The 20,437-nt window shown below is 38.5% G+C and overlaps 1 protein-coding gene across 1 annotated transcript in view; it reads left to right on the forward strand.

Moving 5' to 3' along the window:
• The window catches only part of LVRN (laeverin), a 55,421-nt gene extending 36,141 nt beyond the window's left edge, over nucleotides 1–19,280 (forward strand). Inside the window, exons 14-20 of the mRNA XM_037141792.2 lie at nucleotides 1,777–1,930; nucleotides 3,799–3,893; nucleotides 6,365–6,472; nucleotides 7,088–7,258; nucleotides 7,688–7,825; nucleotides 12,724–12,799; nucleotides 16,588–19,280. Of these exons, the coding sequence (XP_036997687.2) occupies nucleotides 1,777–1,930; nucleotides 3,799–3,893; nucleotides 6,365–6,472; nucleotides 7,088–7,258; nucleotides 7,688–7,825; nucleotides 12,724–12,799; nucleotides 16,588–16,728 (883 nt within the window). The 3' untranslated portion in view covers nucleotides 16,729–19,280. The remainder of the gene's footprint in view (nucleotides 1–1,776; nucleotides 1,931–3,798; nucleotides 3,894–6,364; nucleotides 6,473–7,087; nucleotides 7,259–7,687; nucleotides 7,826–12,723; nucleotides 12,800–16,587) is intronic.
• The last annotated feature ends 1,157 nt before the right edge of the window (nucleotides 19,281–20,437 follow it).

Genomic DNA, 20,437 nt, shown 5'->3' on the forward strand with positions numbered 1-20,437 from the left:
AGATTGTGAGCTGAGATTTTGAAGTGATATTACCCAAGGGTGATGGCTGTAGGTATAATTTTAATGAGATATGGCCTGTATTTTAATATATTATAAAATTATTGATTTTACTTATATCATAGTTATTCAATATAAGCTGTTGGTAAGTACTTAGCCAGGTAAATTGATATATGGTCAGAATTTAAATTTTCAGGCAATAAAATTAAGGAAAATATACATGATAAATTACCTAGTGTGTTCTTTCTTTGGCCTGTCATATTTCTTAAATGAATGTCTGCTTATCTCATCTTTCATTTCTTTACAACTATTTCCATCTGTGAGCTGCAGCACACTTCCTTGCTCACTACTTTTATTGAAACTCCTCTCTAAGATTACCATGACTGTGATACTGTTGACCACATCCTCCTGGAAACTTCTTTTCTGGCCTCCTGAGACTCCAATATGCAAAATCAATTCTCCTCGTGTATCTGACTTCTCTTCTTCCTGCTGCAGTGAGCATCCTTAAGACCAGTGATGGTTCTGTTATTTTCTTCAGTCTTTCCTTTGGATAATTCAAGTATTTTTTATTTTAGTGATTATTCTATTACATACATGTACAGTGCCAAGAAGATATAAGGTACTCAATAATTGTGGAAGATACGATGATGACTTCTAAATCTACATATCTATTTCTCTCTTCGTGTCTTCTGTTTACCCTATGGTCGTTTAATTACAGCACCCAAGACACTGAATTTTTTTCTGCCTCAAAATTGTTCCTGCTATCATTTTTTCTCTTGTCAAAGGTACCACTCTTCTTCTCATCACCCAGACTTGAAACATCAGCGATATCCTGAACTCCTCTACATGTCCCAAATAGCCACCATGTCTTCTTACCAATTTGTCCTTGGGCAAGTCTTGAATTCTCACCTTACTTACTAACTTCACTGCATCCATACTAAGCCAAACTTTCATGGTCTTTTGCTTGGACTATTGCATTAGCTTCTAGCCTTTAGTTCCTTTGAATTCCATTCCATCTTCTTTGGCACAAGTGCAATAACATTTTTTAGGCATCAATTTCATGATGTTACCCAGTTGTCTAAACACCTTCCCACCACATGTAAACTCTTCATCTGGACAGTCATGGCTCTCCACAGTTTTAATTCACCTTTCCTATTAGGTTCCACCCCCTAGCTATACACAAAATAAGTCCTTTTTTTCAATTAGCTTGGTCTGCCCATCATATTAATTCCCACTTTAAGTTCCTTGTCCTAAGTTGTCTTCCTCTTTTTCGCTACCCACTTCAATCCTTCATTGTTCTTCTTAAATTCTTCCTCCAGGAGTCCTTTGCTGATTTTTTTTCATCACATGCATATGTTTTCCTTCTTTGCAACTTTATTGTGTTCATTGCTTTTTTAGGACATCTTGTAAACAGCTGCTTATGTGTAAATCTCAGTTCCTCACTGAAGAAATAAGCTCCTCAGTGGTAGGCAAGCATAATGTCCTATTTTCTAGTTTATGCTGACAGAACATGAGCTAGAGAATGACTTTTAATTAGTACTCGTTGAATGGAAATTATATTCATAAGAATGCATACTAAATGCAGAAATACTGCTTTGCCAAATTGAAATGGAGGATCTGTCAACATTGCGTGGTTCTCATCTTACCAATGAGAGGCTCCCGGCTTCCTGATTTCACATATCTTATCGAAGTCAGGCTTTGAAGCATGGAACAAACATGGAGAGTGTGCAAATCACTTAGCAAGTGAAGGTTTTTAGTTTTTGTTTTTAAACCGAACAGAAACAATTATATTGAGATTGAAACAGCACTTGATTTAACCAAGTACCTTGCTGAAGAGGATGAAATCATAGTATGGCACGCGGTCTTGGTGAACCTGCTACCCAGGAATTTTGTTTCTGATGTGAACAACTATGATATATACCCATTATTGAAGGTAATTTCATTCTTTGTTATGTGGTTTTAAAGAATTCATCTTTCCCCTTTCTATACTCTGAAGAGCATCTGTGAAATAGGCCTTTTCAGAAGTAACAGTCTATATTATATTAGTTCCATACATATATTCATTTTTTTAGGGGTGACTGATTATTCTTTTTAAAAAAATACCTTAGTCATAAACCTGGTCTAAGATATGAGTATGATAGAAGTTTGGAGTGCTGGCTGGTGTGGCTCAGTGGATTGAGTGCCAGCCTGCAAGCCAAAAGGTTGGCAGTTCAATTCCTAGTCAGGACACATGCCTGGGTTGCAGGCCATGTCCCCAGCTGGGGGTATGTGGCGAGGCAACCAATCAGTATTTCTCTTTCTCCCTCTTTTCCCCTCTTTCTAAAAAAAATAAAATAATATATTAAAAAAAAAGAAGTTTGGAAAGGTACTTAATTCTTATCGAAGTGGTATGTCCTAACCTTAACCCTAAGAAACCAGAAGTGGACAAAAATAGTATGACTCTTTTTCTTACAGAAAAAAATAGTATGTATTAACAACTATTTTCCCTGAAAGATTGTTAATCAACAGAACGACTTTTAACACTTCTGTGTTCTTAATTGAAACACCGATTTACAGGGCCAACACTTAAAACCAGCGAGGTGTGTTCCAGAAAAAGAAAAAGTTTCAAAGCTGCTGGCGGTGTTGCAAAGAGAGAGAGGGAAATTAGAATTAGTGAATGAAGAAATAACATGCCATCATAATAATAATATAAAAGGAGAAAAGTTCCATTATTAGGTTTTAGACATTCATCATAAAAAAGACAGCACAGGTAAAATCAAAGCAAAAGCTAGGCAGCACCCCTCTGGAGAGTTAAGGGCCACAAACAAACCAGACAGTCAGGTGGTGAAGATTCCAACTGAGTTGCTGGGCAGTTTGAGGGGGAGATCAGATACCTCGGGGTGCCAGGCTTTCTTTTCTCTTCTGCCCAAAGTGCTCATGGAAACTTACTTGAGTGAGGGGACAGGGACCAATAGAAGGCACTTCAATATTTGCGGGATTGAGGTGGCTCATTGATAATATCTGATGACTGGTTTGGGGTAAATAAGTAAGAACTAATTATCTGTTTTTACATTTTATTGATTGTGCTATTACAGTTGTCCAGATTATTCCCCCTTTGCCCTCCTCCACCCAGCACCTCCCACTCCCACAGACAATCTCCACACCATTGTTCATGTCCATGGGTCATGTGTGTAAGTTCTTTGGCTACTCCCTTTCCTATGCTGTACTTTACATCCCCATGGCTATTCTGTAAACACCTATTAAAGAATTTCAATGAATAACACCTAGTTATTCTCAAGGATGTATTGTAAATATATGTTTATAATTTTATTATTTACCAGCTGATAGTTCAACTGAAGAAATTTTATTTCAGATTTATGGCTTATATTTATCTAAGGCATCAGTTAATTTTCCTTATTTTCTTGGCAGTCTATATATTATACATGGAAGATTTAAAGTAGGAGTTAGTTTCAAATTTTTACATTTTTTCTCATTTTGAAGACAACCAGAAATGGATAGGGTGATATTAAATGATAATAATAGCTAATATTTATTTACTTGATGTGCCAGGCAGTGTGCTTACATACATTGTTTCGTCTTCCCAAAACTTTAATATTGGTATTATTGTAAACCCCATTTTTTTGTACAAGCAAACTGAACCTAGGGAGGTTAAAAAATAAACCAGCTTCACATTACTAACACATAAAGATAATTTCTGAAAAATATCTGTCACTGTTAATGTTTTTTCAGATAGAGAGAAATGCAGTGCAAATTCAGTGTTGTGAGCCAAAACTAACAGTATATTTTCTTTACTGTTTATAGAAGTATCTATTAAAGAGATTTATCTCAATATGGAATATTTATTCAACTATAATTCGTGAAAATGTGGCAGCATTGCAAGATGACTATTTAGCTCTGTAAGTATTTTCTGAACAGTGATAATTGCATACAATGATTCATATTAATAAATAGGCTTTCAGATTTACATAAGATCTTAATAACTATGATTCACTGAGCGATTTTTGCAGGTTGAGATTGGTGTGCTACATGTATTCTAATAGGAAATAATAGTTTGGGACCTCCATTTACTGGAAAAGCACATTTGTGTATACACAGAAATTTATAGCTCTATATTCTCAAATCTTAGGCCACTGGTTGAAACTGTAAGTGTATCATACTATTGGTGAAGGGTTGTGCTAAGCAAAGTGAGCCAGTACCAGTTAATTGAAGGGCATGGGAAGACCACAGGGGAAAAGGGTCCCCTCTATGTATTATTGGTGACAGAAATTCTACCATTGTGCAAATTTGGTGAGAGAGGTTGAAAGTGAAATATGTCAGTCATTATTGTGTGATCCCAAGTATTACAAATGATTTTCACATCATTGGTTTGGTGAGGAGAATAAACATGTGGTTGTGATGGTTTGGGCAAGGGGTGGAAGTCAAAATACAGCTGTGGTATTGCCGGTCTCCCTGGGACCCAAGGTTTATGTGTGTGTCCTGTGCTTCAAGATTTAGGGAAGGAGTTTATAATCGACAATAGTATAGAGATTCTATTTACAGTGCTAGTCAAATCAAGCTGAAATCAGTAAGACCAAACAAAAGATACAGAGTACACAAAATGTGATTATCTCTCTGGAGATAATCTCATTTCCTTTTCAGTATCCTTCTGAAAGAGGAGAAAATTCCAGCGCTAGGGCGTGTGACTGGAAGGACAGGGCTGAATGGACAAATGGATGGAAGATGTGGAAGACTAACTGGGGTAGTGAGTGTGCAGGCATGCATGAGTAAACAGGAAAGTGAAAGAGTGCTCAGTCAGGCAGCACACTTGTTAACTAGCCATGTTCTTAGACTAGTTAATTGGACTGAAGTCACCTGCTTTTTGTAGCATCCCCAAACCAGTTCTCTTTGGAACAATCTTGCTGCAGCCAGCTTGGGATGGGTGGGGAGAGGGAGTGTGTGTATAAATGAATGCTCAGAGCTCTTTCTCAGAGGGCCTCCACCCTTGGACATTCATTCCACTTCTGTGTGTGGGAAGGTCGAGTCATGGTGGGTTGAAATAAGAGGGTGGAGCAATAAAGTTTCAGCTCTTGCATTTTCTGAAAATGTACAGACAGTTTGAATTTCTTTGCCTCTAACTCCAAACTTGGGGAATGTAGGAAGACACATCTCAGGCACCACTTAATCTGGATTTATTGTTGTTCTCCACTCTAGTCTTTTGAAATTACTTCATTTTGAAGCATAATGTGTACCCATTCTTGATGCAGACTCTGGTCCATGGGGTCTGTGTATTGTGGCTGCAATGAACAAATTCACATGGACTACAGAAGTTCTGTGGAGAAAAAGGAACAGCATGGCCACTCTTTGAGTGAGAGAAAGGGCCCCAACCCCTGCCTGGACAGGCTTTTATTGCTTTTCTGGGTACATAGAGGTTGGTCCTCATTTACTATGCACAGGTTCCTGTAGGTGATTACCTTTTACAGATAGCAAAGGAAAGAATGTTGCTAATTACTTCAAAGAGAAAGGATATTTGCAAATCAAGGGGAAAAGTGGTTGAACTGGTTACACTCCATACTTGGGAGGTTTAGCACAGATTTTAGGAAGTTACCTTAAAGGTACGCAATAAACATTTGCTACCTCAATTCAGGGTGAAAAAACCTTAGCACAAAGCAAGCCTCATAGCAGCCTAGGTACCACGCAAGCCTGATTCCCCATGGGAGGACAGATCCGAGGACCGATCCGTGGGCACAGCTCCTAAGTGCCAACTTGCTCCCCATCGGTTTTCCGAATCAGGGGCTGGACTACATTTGCCATACCACGCAGGCAGGTTCCCTATACCTCCTCAGCCGTACCAACAAAACAAAAACCTCTCTTCTTTCTCTGGCCATAAATATAACAGCCAGGAAGAGTTGAAGAAGAAACAGAAGCTTAAGCAAGGAAAAGCACATTGTTAAAGGAGAGAAATAGACCCTTCCCTTTCCTTTCCATGTATAAAGAACTTTATTTTTAGGAGTATTAGATCAAATACTCTGAAGTCATTTTTTTTATCCACAAGGCAATAATGGTAAAAAGGAGGAAAAATAAATTGATAACAGATGTGGGGTGGTTGTACACTGCGCGTGATTGAGGGAGATGAAGGATGGCAGTAATTTATTTCTAACTTTAAAATAATACTGACTTAGGAGCTTATTTGGTGCCTGAGAGCCTCTCAGCAAACATTTCTCTGAATCTTAAACACATTTGTTATCCACAAATCCTTTTTATAAAGCAAACCTGATGTCATTGGAAGGATGTTTTCAAATACTGATAGTTTTATGAAACATATGCTTGGAGGCAGAAAAATAGTGTAATAATACAAAATAAAATGTTTTTCTTTGACTCTTCCTTCAAGAATATCACTGGAAAACTTTTTTGGAGCCGTATGTTTCTTGGGCCTTGAAGACTGTCTTCAGCTGTCACGAGAACTGTTCAAAAACTGGATGAACCACCCAGAGAACGAGTAAGAGTAATATTGCAATTGCCCTTGTTTTTGTCCTGTTTCAACACCATCAGTCCCTCTACCTTTTTGGTGCTCTCATTCTTGAAGTTATTATTTTTGTTTTCACTAGGTTAATCCCTCTCTCCTACTATTTTTTCAAGTATCTTTTTTTTTTTTAATTGTCTATCGTAGGTCTATGCCTAACAATAGATTCGGATTTATACAGTGATTACCACCATGGTGCCTGTCGTTGCCAGTACCTTTTTCTCTGTGAGTTTGCTGTCTCACCGAGACCAAGACTCTATTATTTTGGTTTTATTATATTACTTCTAATTTATCACCTCAGATAGATTATTAGGGGATGTGACAATAAGATAGAAGACCAAACATTATCAGCATATATTACTGTTTATACTATTCTAATTTTCTTCTCCCTTAAAACCATTAGTTTCTAAACTAATTTGATGATCTCCTTTCATGAGAGTAAGACTAATGACAGTTCCCACAGTTGCCTTTCTAGGTCCCTCCTTTTGATCTTTATGTCTGAGGTCTCAACTTTCTTGCTGGATATATAGTTCTAGACAAACATACAACTTACTGACTATGAGAACTATCATTGCATATTATATTTTACAGAATACCTTATCCAATTAAAACTGTGGTTTTATGTTATGGCGTTGCCTTGGGAAGTGACAAAGAATGGGACTTTTTGTTCAGTATCTATACCAATAACACAGAAGAAGAAGAAGAAAGGATTCAACTTATTTATGCAATGAGCTGCAGTAAAGACCCATGGATACTTAACAGGTGATTATTATCAACTTACCTTGAAATTTCCTGGTGGGCCCTGGCGGGGTGGCTCAGTTGACTGGAGAACCATCCTGGACACCAAAAGACTGCTGGTTTGATTCCTGATCAGGACACATACCTAAGTTGTGGGTTTGGTGCCCAGCATGTGTGGCAGGCAACTGATTGATCTTTCTCCCTCACATCGGTGTTTCTCTCTTTCTAAAATCAATAAAAACATACCCATGGATGAAGATTAAGGACATATTTTTGTGAAGGATTATTAAGGATTAAAGAATTTCCTGGTAGAAGAATGCAATTAATTAACCAAAGGGAGTACTGTGCATCATTAACTTAGAATTATACAGGGTTTTGATTCCATTTATTTAAATTAACATTTTATATTGGATGATTTTTACATATTTATTCTTTGCAAACACACTTTTTTAGATTTATGGAATATGCTATCTCTACATCTCCATTCAGTTTTAATGACACAAACATAATCGAAGTTGTGGCAGCATCTGAAGTTGGCCGGTATGTCGCAAAAGACTTTTTAGTCAACAATTGGCAAGCTGTGAGTGAAAGGTAAGAAGGAAATGCGAGGCCGCCCTTTCATTTAGGGCATGGGTTCGGTGCTAGAAGCACAGCTTTAGTCTGGCTAGGTCACAAAAGTCCTCTGCACTGGCTACAAAAGTGGTGATGTTTTCCTGCATTCAGTCTCCTGTCAGTGTGACGGAAGAGTCACTTACCCTCAGTTTTGGCTCTCTATGAAAATGGATTTGCATGGGATAGTTTTATACCACAATTTCCCCATTGTGTCTGCTAAGAAGTTTGAAACACAGATCAGAGCAAGTCACGTTTTTTTGGTATGCACACATATCATCTGTTCATCTATTTTGTGAAGTACATCACCAAATCGTTAAGAAACAACAATGCCCATTATGACTTCAGCCTGGATGTTGCTCATGTGTTTAATTTGTCACATTCCCTTGATATATCTGGATTCCATATTCTTGAACTTTTTTATATTTCTCATTATTTAAGATTAGTTTACTTGCTTTCTAACCTATCTATTGGGTAAAATGTATATTGATGTGCAAATATTAGACTTCATGCCCTTGTTGGCTAGTCTTTCTAGAATGTTATTTAATCACACATGCCTCATAATCACACACTGTACAGTTAGCAGTTACAGTGTAGCCAATAGTTCATGTCCAAGCACCTGTAAAGTTGGAAGATACTTTTTATAAATAAGTTCTTTTGAAACAGAAGGTATGTTTGGAATAAAAATGTTTAAGAACGTGAGTATAGTTCTTTAAAAGAACAAAATAATGAAATGGGATAGTTTTTTGTGGACATTTATTGATCATTACAACACCAAATAATGTGGTTTTTAAATCAGAAATTTATCTGTGTATAGATAACAGCTTATTTGTATAATACCATTTACTGGTTCACCAGTAGAATATACATAGGCTACTCACATGTTGAGAAAATTGCCTTTACCTCCTGTTTTAAGTTATTCATCATTCTGGGTTCATTGCTTCAGGGGCCTTATGCATTCCTTAAGTTTCCCGGGATCCCTAAGACGTTGGGGTAAATGGTGTCTTCATTTTTTGCTGAAAATTATTAAAGATAATCCCCTCCTTCCTAGCTCCTACTTCTCACTGGGAATTTGGAACTTGGCCTATAAATCAGAATTTTTTCCGTAGGTCCCTTTGCTCCATGAGGCTTCAGAGATGCCAGCCTCACAAGCGTGTCTGCTGGTGTCTGTCATCTCCCCCTGCAGCTTATAACAAAAGCTCCAGCCCCAGGCTTACTCTGGGGTCTGAAATGCCTGGTTTTGCCAGGTCTGTGAAGCCATCTGCCCTCTGCTGCCCAAGGTCATTCACTTCCGCTACAGATCTTGACTGTCCTCTTTCAGAACATTCTGCTGAACTACCTAGTAGTGATTTTGTAATTCAAATGTTGAGAGAACAGTCTCTTTAAGAAATACAGCATGATGTGCCTGGAGGCCTTGTAATCAGCACAGGCTGTCACATTCTCCCTTCTGTTGGAAGTACTGCGGGACCCTGTGGCAGACACAGGTTCACAGTTACTTCCAGACTTAGTATTTACTAGTTCTTGGCACTTGGTGTGTCCTGGTAGGTGTTAAGGATTGTTATGTATTGTTGTAGAGGTGGTATGCTACCTGTCAGCCACAGGCCATATTCACACTAAGCACAAACCATTTATTTTCTACCAATAAAGGTAGAAAGGATTTATTTTAGATTTGCTAAACATGTAACTAATCACTTGCAAGTTGGTACTGAAATTAGTGTTTCTCCAGTATGTTCTGCTGAGCATTATGCATGCAAGATAGTGATAAGCCTTCTGTTAACAAGAAGACAATAGCCCAATCAGTTTGGAAACTGTGTGTTTTAACCCTGTAAATTCACAGTGTATGTGAGCCATGAAGGCTCCAAGAAGCCCTGTAGGTGGAAATCTAGTTTTCCATAGACTTTACCTAGCACCTTACATCTGTAGTCCTGCTACATACTACACAGGCTAATGTAAACAATATGCCATTTTGCTAGTAGATCAGGTGCATCAAGAGGAAGACAGATGAGAACATCCTTCAAACCTCTCATTTGGAACTGGAACTGGAACAACACCTATTCATTGTTTGCCTAAGAACATTTAGGCCTTGGCTTCCTCTTCTATAAAATAAATAACATGTATTTGATTGACCTAAAGTTCTTTCTAGTAATAACATATTTTGGTTTTTCTATGCCAAGGCCCAGTTAGATTAAGCTGTTGTCAGGGATATAAAGTGATTAGAATGTGGAGATGGAGGTGGAGCGGGCTTTGGGCATTCAAAAGGGAGAAAGGGAACTGAGTGAGATGGGAACAGGCAGAGTTGGAAAAAGTCACCTTCCACATGGAAGGACTGAAAGACTGACTTGGTACTGGTCACGGTCACTGACTGGAGCTGAGGGCACTAAGGAGGAGAGAGGGCAGGTCAAGTGTGAAGTTGAGTGCACTTCCAGTAGCAGTTCAGGAACATCTGCTCCCTTCATCCACGCTCAGGCGTTGTCTCAGGAGGCCTAACCTGAAAATGTATTTTAGAGTGTTTGGTTGAGTAGAACACCTTTAGCTTGGTCCTGCCCTCCTCACCCCCAGGTACAGGCACTCCCTCACTCCCAGGTGCACGCACTGCACTGGTTGTGGAAGGGTAATTAATTCACTGTGAAACCAAAGATGGTCTTCTGAGCACTGATCTAAATGGAGGAAGCTCCACTGTCTGTAAAGACATCCCTCAGGTTGCTGGAAAATCAGTATGTAAATGCAGATGTGGATAGAGTTTATGGAAGAATGTGTGGATAGAGATAGAACAATAGGATTTTTGTGACTTTTTATTGAATGTGGTAGAAATTATATTTGTGCTCTGAACATCCCTGTTAACTGGCTTTTGGCTTTCTTAAATCAATGTGGACTTCACAGCCTATGGGAAAACCCTAGCTTTATTTGAATATATAAGGAATAATCAGTTTCAAACTCAGCTGGTCTGAAATGAAATTTACCCTTTCTTCAACCGAACACTTGATTTCTCCTCCAAATATTGTTATATTGCCTAAAGTCCTAATCCTGAAACCTGTACTTATTTTCACTTGCACTGTGTTGTATTTTATAATAAGGAACAGAGAGTTGAAAGGGTTAAATAGGAGCACTGGGGAACTGGGTGAGTTGAGATGTTGGAGTGGACCCATTCCCACCGCCTGTCACTGGATTGACTGGATGCCTCGGTGACCCTGTGGTTGCCACAGGAAGTCAGACAGAGCAGAAAGAGGGAGAGGGAGGGGAGGGGAGAGGAAATGGGAGAAAGAAGAGGGGCAGTGGGCGAGCCAGAGTAGAGTATCCAAATCACTGTGTCCATGCTGGCATTGAATGTTATCAATATGTTTAAAGGGGTATCTATGCTGACACCCACTGGCTCTTGTCTTTATGGTAATTAGAATGCATTTGACTACTTGGGAGATAAACTATTTGTAAAGTGTATATTCTTGTTCAGTAATATTTCAAAAGGATTGCTCTCCCCACAAGAGTGACAGATCCTCTCTGTCTCAAAAACATCTCTTCTTGGAGCTTGCAAGACCAGGAAGGAATGAGGTGTCCAGGGACTCGGATAGGTGCCTCAGCATGTATTATCTCACTCACTGTCCAGAACAATGCCTCCTAACTATATGTTATTCCCCATTTTCACAGTTTAAAAGTGGCCTAAGGTAACTTCAAATTGAGCCCTGCCTCTTGGGATAATTTTTCTTCTAGATCTGGTAGAATAAAATCACATATTTATTAACCTAGATAGTTTTCCACTTTTTTTTAAAGGTTGGAAACTTGGTTTCTTTGCAAATTTTGCCAAGTTTCTTGAGTCATCTCATAGGCTTTTTATATCTGGCCAATAAAAATGAAGGGCTAAGAAATATTCCCACTTTCCCCACAGAAACAAGTCTGCTTGTCTGAATTATATGTAGATTGTCTCTTGTCCTCCACTGTGCTCAAGTAGACACAGTTTACGTTATAGCTGGGAACCTAAACAGAACAAAAGCACTGTTTTCTCTCACTCTTGTTTGTGTATTATGCCAATACTACCTCTCACAACTTTTAATTTCAAGTAAACACTTTTGAAATAAATCAGTAGTGTGTATTAACTATCAAGGCATGTCAGCCATTTCTTGTTCTGTCCATATTGACTCTATTTTAATTTTCTTTCTTTTTTTTTTAACGCATCCAAAGTCTTTATTTACTTTTTTAGCCAGAACACCACTTTGGGCAGGTATGTATCTGTTTTCTCTATAGCAACACTTTGTGGCTTTTTAAAAGATGATTCTTCCTGGGTATTCAGGGACACTGAACTAAGAAGGAAGTTTCAGCGACCCTGCTTGTATGAGGGAGCCTGAGTAGAGCAGAGCCAGGAACTTAGCCCTGAATGATCACCAGCATTTGGAGAATCTCAGATGATATGGCTCCTCTCTCCAAAGAAACATATGTACATGCAAATTTTTAAATGAGCTTTCAGGGTATTTTAGTCAGAGTTTCTGAAACTGATCCCATGTTAACTACTGTGTTTTTAAGGGGCATAATTTGCATATTTATTTACTCCCTTATAAATTTTCTTAATTTGAGGTATGTGACATCTATTCCAACCACTTCATTTAAAAAGATAAAAACAGTTGTCAGTGTTATTGTTTTTAATAAGAACTTTTAACACTCAAGTAAACTATAAACTGTTATACAAATCAGTGTTAAACTATAAATACTTTTTAGTGCTATTAGATTTTCTATTAAAAGATGAAGGCAAACTAGTTCATACAGGTTTTCTCTTAGATTTTGGAGATAAAAATTAAAAGGGGCTCTATGACCAGCATTCTTCAGGCAAAGAAAATATAGCTTTGTCTTGCAACAGATTTCCCGACCTTGATTAGCATCTTGTTGTTTTGCAGGTACGGAACTCAATCATTAGTTACTCTAATGTATATAATAGGGAGAACCATAAGTACAGATTCACAGATCATGGAGGTAAGTACTTTAGATATTGTGATTTATAATATTTTGAAAGCCACTTTTTTATGTCATTTGGAGTTGCTAAAATTAAAAATAATATGCTTATCTGATTTATTACATTCTATGCTTCCCTTGGTGCTAGTATAACTGTGCACTAGATGTTTTTCTTTTTATTCTGTCTTGCTCTTGAGGGTTGGAGATCATTCTTTTTCACTTAGATTACTGCCCTAGATTCTGGCTCGGGCTCCCTGCCTCAGGCTGGTCTTGCTCCATCCATTCTTCACACTGCTGCTGAACATTGTCCTACCCCCAAAGCTTCAGTAGCCTATCAGTTTTTAGGAAAATTTAAAATCTCATTGGCACATGAAGTCCTTAATAAGCTGGCCCCTACCTTCCTCCATGATTCCATTTTTGCCCACCTTGCCACTGAATATCAGAAAGCTAGAGAGACACACCTGCAGACGCTTCCCTCCAGCTGTACTTTACCACGTAATAGATTTTCTGAGGTAATCCTGTTTCACATTTTCTAGATTTCAGGAACACACTACCTTCCCCCTGGGGTGCTTTCCCCAGCCCTGTCCTTGACTGGACAGTTCCTAGTCATTCTTTTTTTTTTTTTTAAAGAAGTATTTTATTTTATTTATCTTTAGAGGGGAAGGGAAGGAGAGAGGGAGAGAAATATCAATGTATGGTTGCCTTTCATGTGCCCCCTGCTGGGAACTGGCCTGCAACCCAGACATGTGCCCTGACTGGGAATCGAACCGCGATTGTCTGGTTCGCAGGCCCGCGCTCAATCCACTGAGCTACACCAGCCAGGGCCCTAGTCATTCTTTAAGACCCTGTTCCCACCACTATTCCAGGAATTTTTATACTGATGTATACCCTTTCTTCCTCCATACTCCCAAATCATCCTACCAATATTTTCATCATAGCACTTACCACATTATAAAGTAAACAGTGTGTTAATACATCTTCTCTATCAAAATGAGCTCCCTGAGGACTGAGACCATATTTTAATTTTATCTGTGTTCTACAACCTAATATGGGGCTTGCTTTTCTTTATTCTGGACTGAAGTTCTTCTTAGGCAGGCGTTCTCCGTATGGAGGCCAGCATAACTCCAGGCTTATGATCCTTAGCACCCTCAGTTGTAGAAGGAGCAATCCTTTCTCACCCAGCTTCAAGTTCCAGCCCTGAGAGAACTGCTCTGGTTGGACCTACTTGGGTCAGATGCACCAATCACTGGGTCCAGAGGAAATAAAATACTCTGATTGGCTTAGCCTGGGTCATGTGCCCACATTTGGAACCAGCCCTATCCAAACCACAAGCACTGGGATAGGCGAGGGGTAGTTCTGGAAAGAAAAGGGGAATCCTATTACTGAGGTAAACTGAGGGGAGAAAGCTAATGTCTACAAAAAGCCACACACCCACAAAATAAAACAAGAGTAAAATATAAGTACAACCTTTACACACCTAGGAGCGTAGGTAAAATTAGAAAGATTAACAATACCGAAGGTTAGTTAAGATGTAAAGCAACTGGAACCCTCTTACCCTACTGGCGGGAATGTAACATGGTTCAATGACTTCAGAAAACAGGCAATATTTTAAAATGTTAATTAGACACATGTGACCCACAATTTCACTTTTAGGTCTTCACTGAAGAGAAATGAAAACCCATGTTCACACAAATACTTGTACCTGAACATTCATAGCTGTTTTATTCACAAATAATTTGCTTTATTCGCTAATGATTTGCTTTATTAGTGAAAAACTGGAAACCATGCAAATGTCCCTCAATAGGCAAATTGACATGAAAAATGTAATATATCCACACAATGGAATAATGCTCCACAATAAAATTTTAAAAAAAGGAACCAAGTTTGTGTAGCAACATGGATGCATCTCAAGATAATTATGCTGAGTAAAAGAATACAGACATCTCCCAGGAAATGCAAACTAATCTATAGTAACAAAAGGTAAATCAGTGGTTGCCTGGGACATAGGGAGGGATGGCCTGAAAGGGCCTGAAGACACTTTTGTGGGTGATGCCAATGGTCTGTGTCTTGATTGTGGCTATGGTTTCACAGGTGTGTACAAAGAGCGAAGCTCAACTTGTACTCTTTAAGTGGATAGAGTTGATTGTACATAAATTTTATTGCAATAAAGCTGATTACATATTTTTAAAAAATGCAAGAGTACAAGTTAACCATGGCCTGAAACTATATTAATAAAAATAGAAAGGGTTTGTGTAAATAAGAAAGGAAATTCAACTCCCCTGCCTCAGCAAGTAAACAAATAAATGCGTGGGTTGTAAAGGCCAGAAATTTGATCCAGGGCAAGAGAAAGAGAAGCAGTGAGTTCTGTAGTTGTTATAATGAGAGAGAGGATGCACCGCTAAATCCCAGAGGAATTATTTTTGTTTCAGTTGGGCTAGCCTGAGGCTGAGCTGTCAGGACCTGATTTATGGGGACTTCCTGGACAGGAGAGTGCAGGGCACACCCAGCAACACTGTAAGGGAAGCTCCTAAAATCAAGACTGAGTTTGTGTGGGTGTCTTCTAAAGTGCATCCATCTGTCTTTGTCTCCACAGAAGGCAGTTTTGTTGTTTAATGAATGAATAAAGGTTGTGTAAACTGAGCAGTTTTCAAAGTTCGAAAAGTCTGTAGGCACTGATAGTTTATAAAAAAATGCAAAAGTGGATTTAGCAGTGATTAAATTTTTGCAATTTTAAAAACAAGTTAGCTATTATGAAAATCCTTGTCAAAAAACGTTTAATGCCCAACAGTCCTACTATAATGTATTAATTCACATGATAACATAAAAAATAATTACTAATAAGAGGATGAAAACAAAGTCCCACAAGTCCCTTCTTCTCTGCCAGTACGGTTTCTGTACATCCTTTGCTGCTTTTGCTCTGTTCCTTACACTCTGCCCTGCTGGGGCCTGGTCTCACTCGTGCTCTCAAGGGCAAAGGAAATGTCACCTAGAACACCACAGACCCTCAGTCCCCTCCCACCCGCTGCAGGAACGCAATCACATGGGGCTGTGGGCACGTGGCTCTCACTGCTTGGCAGGTGTGGACAGGTGTGGGAGATGGTGGGAGGTTTTTCTGGTTCCTTAATCTACTTTTTCCTAGAACCTTCTTCTTCTTTTACAGTGTAAGTAGCCTTGATAGCCCTATTACTAGTCAATTCAAGTGCATTGGGGTCTGAGTGATGATACTTTGTGACCTGGCATGGTACGCTGTCATCTCTCATGTTCTGAGTTCTAATTCATTGACAGAGAAATAGACGTGGAATATAACTAATAAGTCGACTGAGGTCTGGCTTGTACATAATATTGCATATGTTCCTATAGCTGAATGTTTGATCCAATGAAGGAATTCAGCCAATGAACAAATCCACTATCTAAATATTCTTAAATAAAGGTTAATATCTGTGAGGACACAAATGTTGCATGCCAGTTTTGAGCTTTGAAAGTTGCAAAGTTTCTTTTGAAATGAAAAAAGATCTCACTGGATCTCTGTCCACAAATCTTGTTTGATATCCATTATGCATTCAGTAAATCTTTATTGAGCACCTACTAGGTGCTTGGGGAATAGAACAGTGAATAAAATAGATGGAAGTCCCACTTCAGGGAGCTTTCAGTCCATATCTGATTCTTCAGGGTAGGTGGTCTTGACAGATTTCTGCCCACTCCAGCTGTCATCAGCCTTTTGCAAAAGCATGTTGCAACTTAGCATGAACCCTGTCTTGTTTTGTCTAATTGAGAAGTTAGATTGCCTGACCATCTCTTTGTCCTTTCAGCTGCAGCAGTTTTTCAGTCCCATGTTGGAGGAGCCCCAGAAGCTCACAATTCATGCCAAATTACAGACAATAAAAAACGAAAATCTGAAAAACAAAAACCAAAGTGCCAGGATAGCTGCATGGCTACGGAAAAACACATAATTTAGTGGCCACTTTTGGCATTCCTCTTGCATATTATAAGGTAGTTTGTTGACAGTTTTGTCTTCCAGCATCGTGTGAGACTAGAAAGCCACATGTTTTGTTATTTGTATTTCAGTCACATTTATGACTCAGCATCCTGTTCCTCCCATGTTGTCATGCTGGCTCTGAGGCTCCATGATTGCTGAGGATTTTGCCAACGCTGCTGTATTTCTGTGGGAGATTTCACTTCAAGTTGGGCTGTTAAAACCACAGAATTTACTTTAAATAACTTGTAAAAATTTTACCTTAGAAAGTCTCATCTTGCTTATTCTGTCGTGAAGGCCAATGGAATAGTAAATCATGGGCTAAATGAGCACATTCTTTTTTGAGGAAGTACTGATTTGCAATACTCTAGAGTTTATTTAGTTCAGTATTTAAAATAATAATGAGAAAATAACACATTGGCACAAAGAAATAGAAACCAGAAGAGTAATACTCCTGCAGAAGAGCTGAAGAAGAGCAAGTTTTAAAAAGAAGGAACCAGACAATTTTATCAGCCATGTGAAGTGCCCTGAAGGCAAGAAGTGTGTCTACTGCCCTTCTCTCTCCCCAGAGTGCGTGAGGTTTTGTGCCACACTTGACTGGCTACTGAATTTATGATGTCACAAAAAGACCCAGGAATGCAGGATCCAAGAAATGCCTTCAGGCTTGCCGTTGTGGAAGCCGGACTGGAGAGGAGGGCTCTGCCTTGCAGCTCTTGACTCTTTGCCTGTGGAAATGGACACTCTTTTAGCCAAAGTGTATGAGCAAAAATAATGATGTCAACAAACAACAGCAGTTATGGGCTAATGTTCAGCATAAAAGGAGATAGTCAAATAAAGAAAACTGGAAGTAAAAGGCATAATCTTTCCGGTTTTGCACTCAGGGTATTAAGTTTGAAATGTGGTTGCATTTGGCCAAATTGAACTTACTTGTAGTTCGGATAACTTTAAACATTTTCATCAGTCACAACATAAGGAATTAGCGTAGTCTTCTCATATCTGATTCAATCAGGACAGCTGAGGCAAATCATTCTACTCTAGAGTTTGTGGAGAGGTGATTTAATTCTTTGTCTTAAGTTTGATTTTGTTTTTGTAGAACGGGGATCAAACTACAGATCTCCCATCTACCTCGGAGTAATAATATAAAGACTAAGGAATACATCAATTAAAGGCCTTTAAATATGTTATATGAGCTCAAGACAATGGGATCTAAGGTTTTTTCCCCCCTATTTCTTATATAATTTAATGGAACCACAAATTAAAATGCACTACAAAAGTTTACTTGCATATTCCCTTCACAAGAAGATGCTCCCTGAGTGGGCATGGTGGTCTATGAGACTTGGCTGTGAGGACCAGCCAAAGCAGTCCACTTAGATCTGACTGTGGGCACAGGTCAGAAAGCTTTTCCTTTAAATTTAGAAATTTAAAATTTAAGCAGTCAGATATCCCCTTGTCTTCAAATTGTTGTGCATGAGATATCTTCCTATGTTTTCTTAAACATTCTGTCTATATTTCCTGTATTTCCTCTGATCATCAATCTCATCTTTTGATAACCTTGTCACATGTCCTCTCAAATGCTTTTTTTTCTCCTCTTCCTCTCCTTCACTTCCACCTCCTCCCTTTCTCCTTTGGGCTCTGCTGTCTTTCTTCCCTGTTTCCAGTGACCTCTGCCTGGTGTGCCTGACTTCTGTCCTTGGTCTTTCCACCCTGCCGTGTTCTCATTCCCCCAAAGGCAGTTGGAGGCTAACACTGGGGTCCCAGCAGGCTCTGGTACCTGCTGTTGGGTGATGCCAAGCTCTACCTGAACCTCCCAAGAAGTACATACATTGGCAGGGCTCCCCAGACCATCATTTGAAAATTAAAGCCCCGTTCTATCCTGGTTCTACAGTAATTGAACAGAGCTGAAAATGTTTGTCCAAAATCGAATGCTCAAATATTTGGTTAATAGTCCTTCCTCTAAATATGAAAAGGAGTTTTCAATAATGTGCTTTTTTTCTGGCTTGGATAAAGCCAGTTACTCCAGACAAGAATCACATTTATTATATTGTACCGTAGACTTAATATAAAAGGAAATAATTACTTATTACTGTGATAGCAGTAAGTCAGAGAGTGATAATGAGGCAGATTTGTCTAAATGGTGTAAATACTTTATTCACTAATAAGCCAGCTTATTACTGGCACCCCTGCTATATAAAATGATTTCTTTTTATACTGCTCATTCTAAGAAAAGTTAACAAGATGTATGATGTACTTATGTTTTTCTCAATTTGGTAATTAGAAATTAAAGTTTTCCTCACAATTCAATGCTTCTTTTCTGCTCAGACATATTCAGTAACTTAATATAGTTGCCTTTAAGTAAAAGAACAAATGCTTCAGTCTTGAAGACTCAAGGTCCCCTATAATTTAGAACCCTGGGGCCAAGCTGTACAGCAAATTATTCTGAGGAACAGATGAAGAAGCAAAATAAGGTGAGACTGAAAAGGGAGCTCTGCTCGATTACTTCTCCTGTTCACGTCAGTAAATCCTGTCTTTGTTCCAGCCGAACCCTCTGAAAATACAGTTTGATATTTCTGTTCTATTTTATAAAATATTTTCATAGGAACTTTTCCTATGCATGCTGTATCCTTAAAAATATTTTTAACTTATTTATATTTAAATATAAATATTTAAATATATTTAATATTTTAATATTATTTTAAATATTAAATATATAATATTTATATATAAATACATAAATATTTAAATATAAATATAAATAAGTTAAATATAAATAATTATGTATATTTATATTTAACTTGTTTGCTGAAAGTTTATTTGTGAGAAAAGACCACGTATATATGTATGTGTATATATAACCCAGTATACATATGTGTGTGTACATAAATAATGTGTGTATAAACACCTGCCTGTCGTAGGCTGAACTGCATGCTGATTTTCTTGATTGCCATGGAAGGAAATAGCAGAATATTAACTAGGACAAATCAAAGGCATCCTTTCTCTTTACTTTCTCTCACATATAATGCTGCACTGCCGAGAGTGAGTTATTTTGATGACTTTTTGATGAATCCTGGACCTTAGGGGTTCATAGATAAATATTAGAGGACTAAAGCGTAGGGTTCACAGTTTATTTCTATCCTCAGTGTAGTGACTACTCTGTTATTCAGAATGGCCCTTGACTCAGTATATTTTAGCTGGGATCGACACAATCTGTTAGTCCCATCAGTTCCCATGAACTTGAATAATTCTTTGTAATGCCAGGGGTCTCAGGCCCATTTAGAATAATGTCCTAAGAATACCCCATAACAGAAAATAAGTATGTTTTCTTTCAGGCAGTGTTTTTGGACTTACCAATAGTGAGCACCAGGCCTTCCTAACTGCTAGCACGAGATGGTGGCTGGAGTACTTATGAGCCCCTGTGAGAAGTAAGGAGGATGAGAGTAATTAATTTCTTCCTAAGTTTGACGTTCAAGTTCCATGAGAAGTTATGACCTACCTAACTCAAAGTAGCATAATAGAGATGTGGTCAGCAGGAAATGGCCACTATCTGTTGAGTGTCCTCTACGTAGGATGTACTGATCTATGTGTCACGTTATCTCATCCTCAAAATAAGGCAGTGTGTCCCTCAGGATCCAGTCGGAAAAACAGAAACCAGATGATGTTTGTTTGTTTGTTTGTTTTACCAAACAGAT

The sequence above is a fragment of the Artibeus jamaicensis genome, unplaced genomic scaffold (genome assembly GCF_021234435.1).
Source record: "Artibeus jamaicensis isolate MK-2021 breed Jamaican fruit bat unplaced genomic scaffold, CSHL_Jam_final contig_402, whole genome shotgun sequence".
In the NCBI taxonomy this organism is placed as follows: Eukaryota; Metazoa; Chordata; class Mammalia; order Chiroptera; family Phyllostomidae; genus Artibeus; species Artibeus jamaicensis.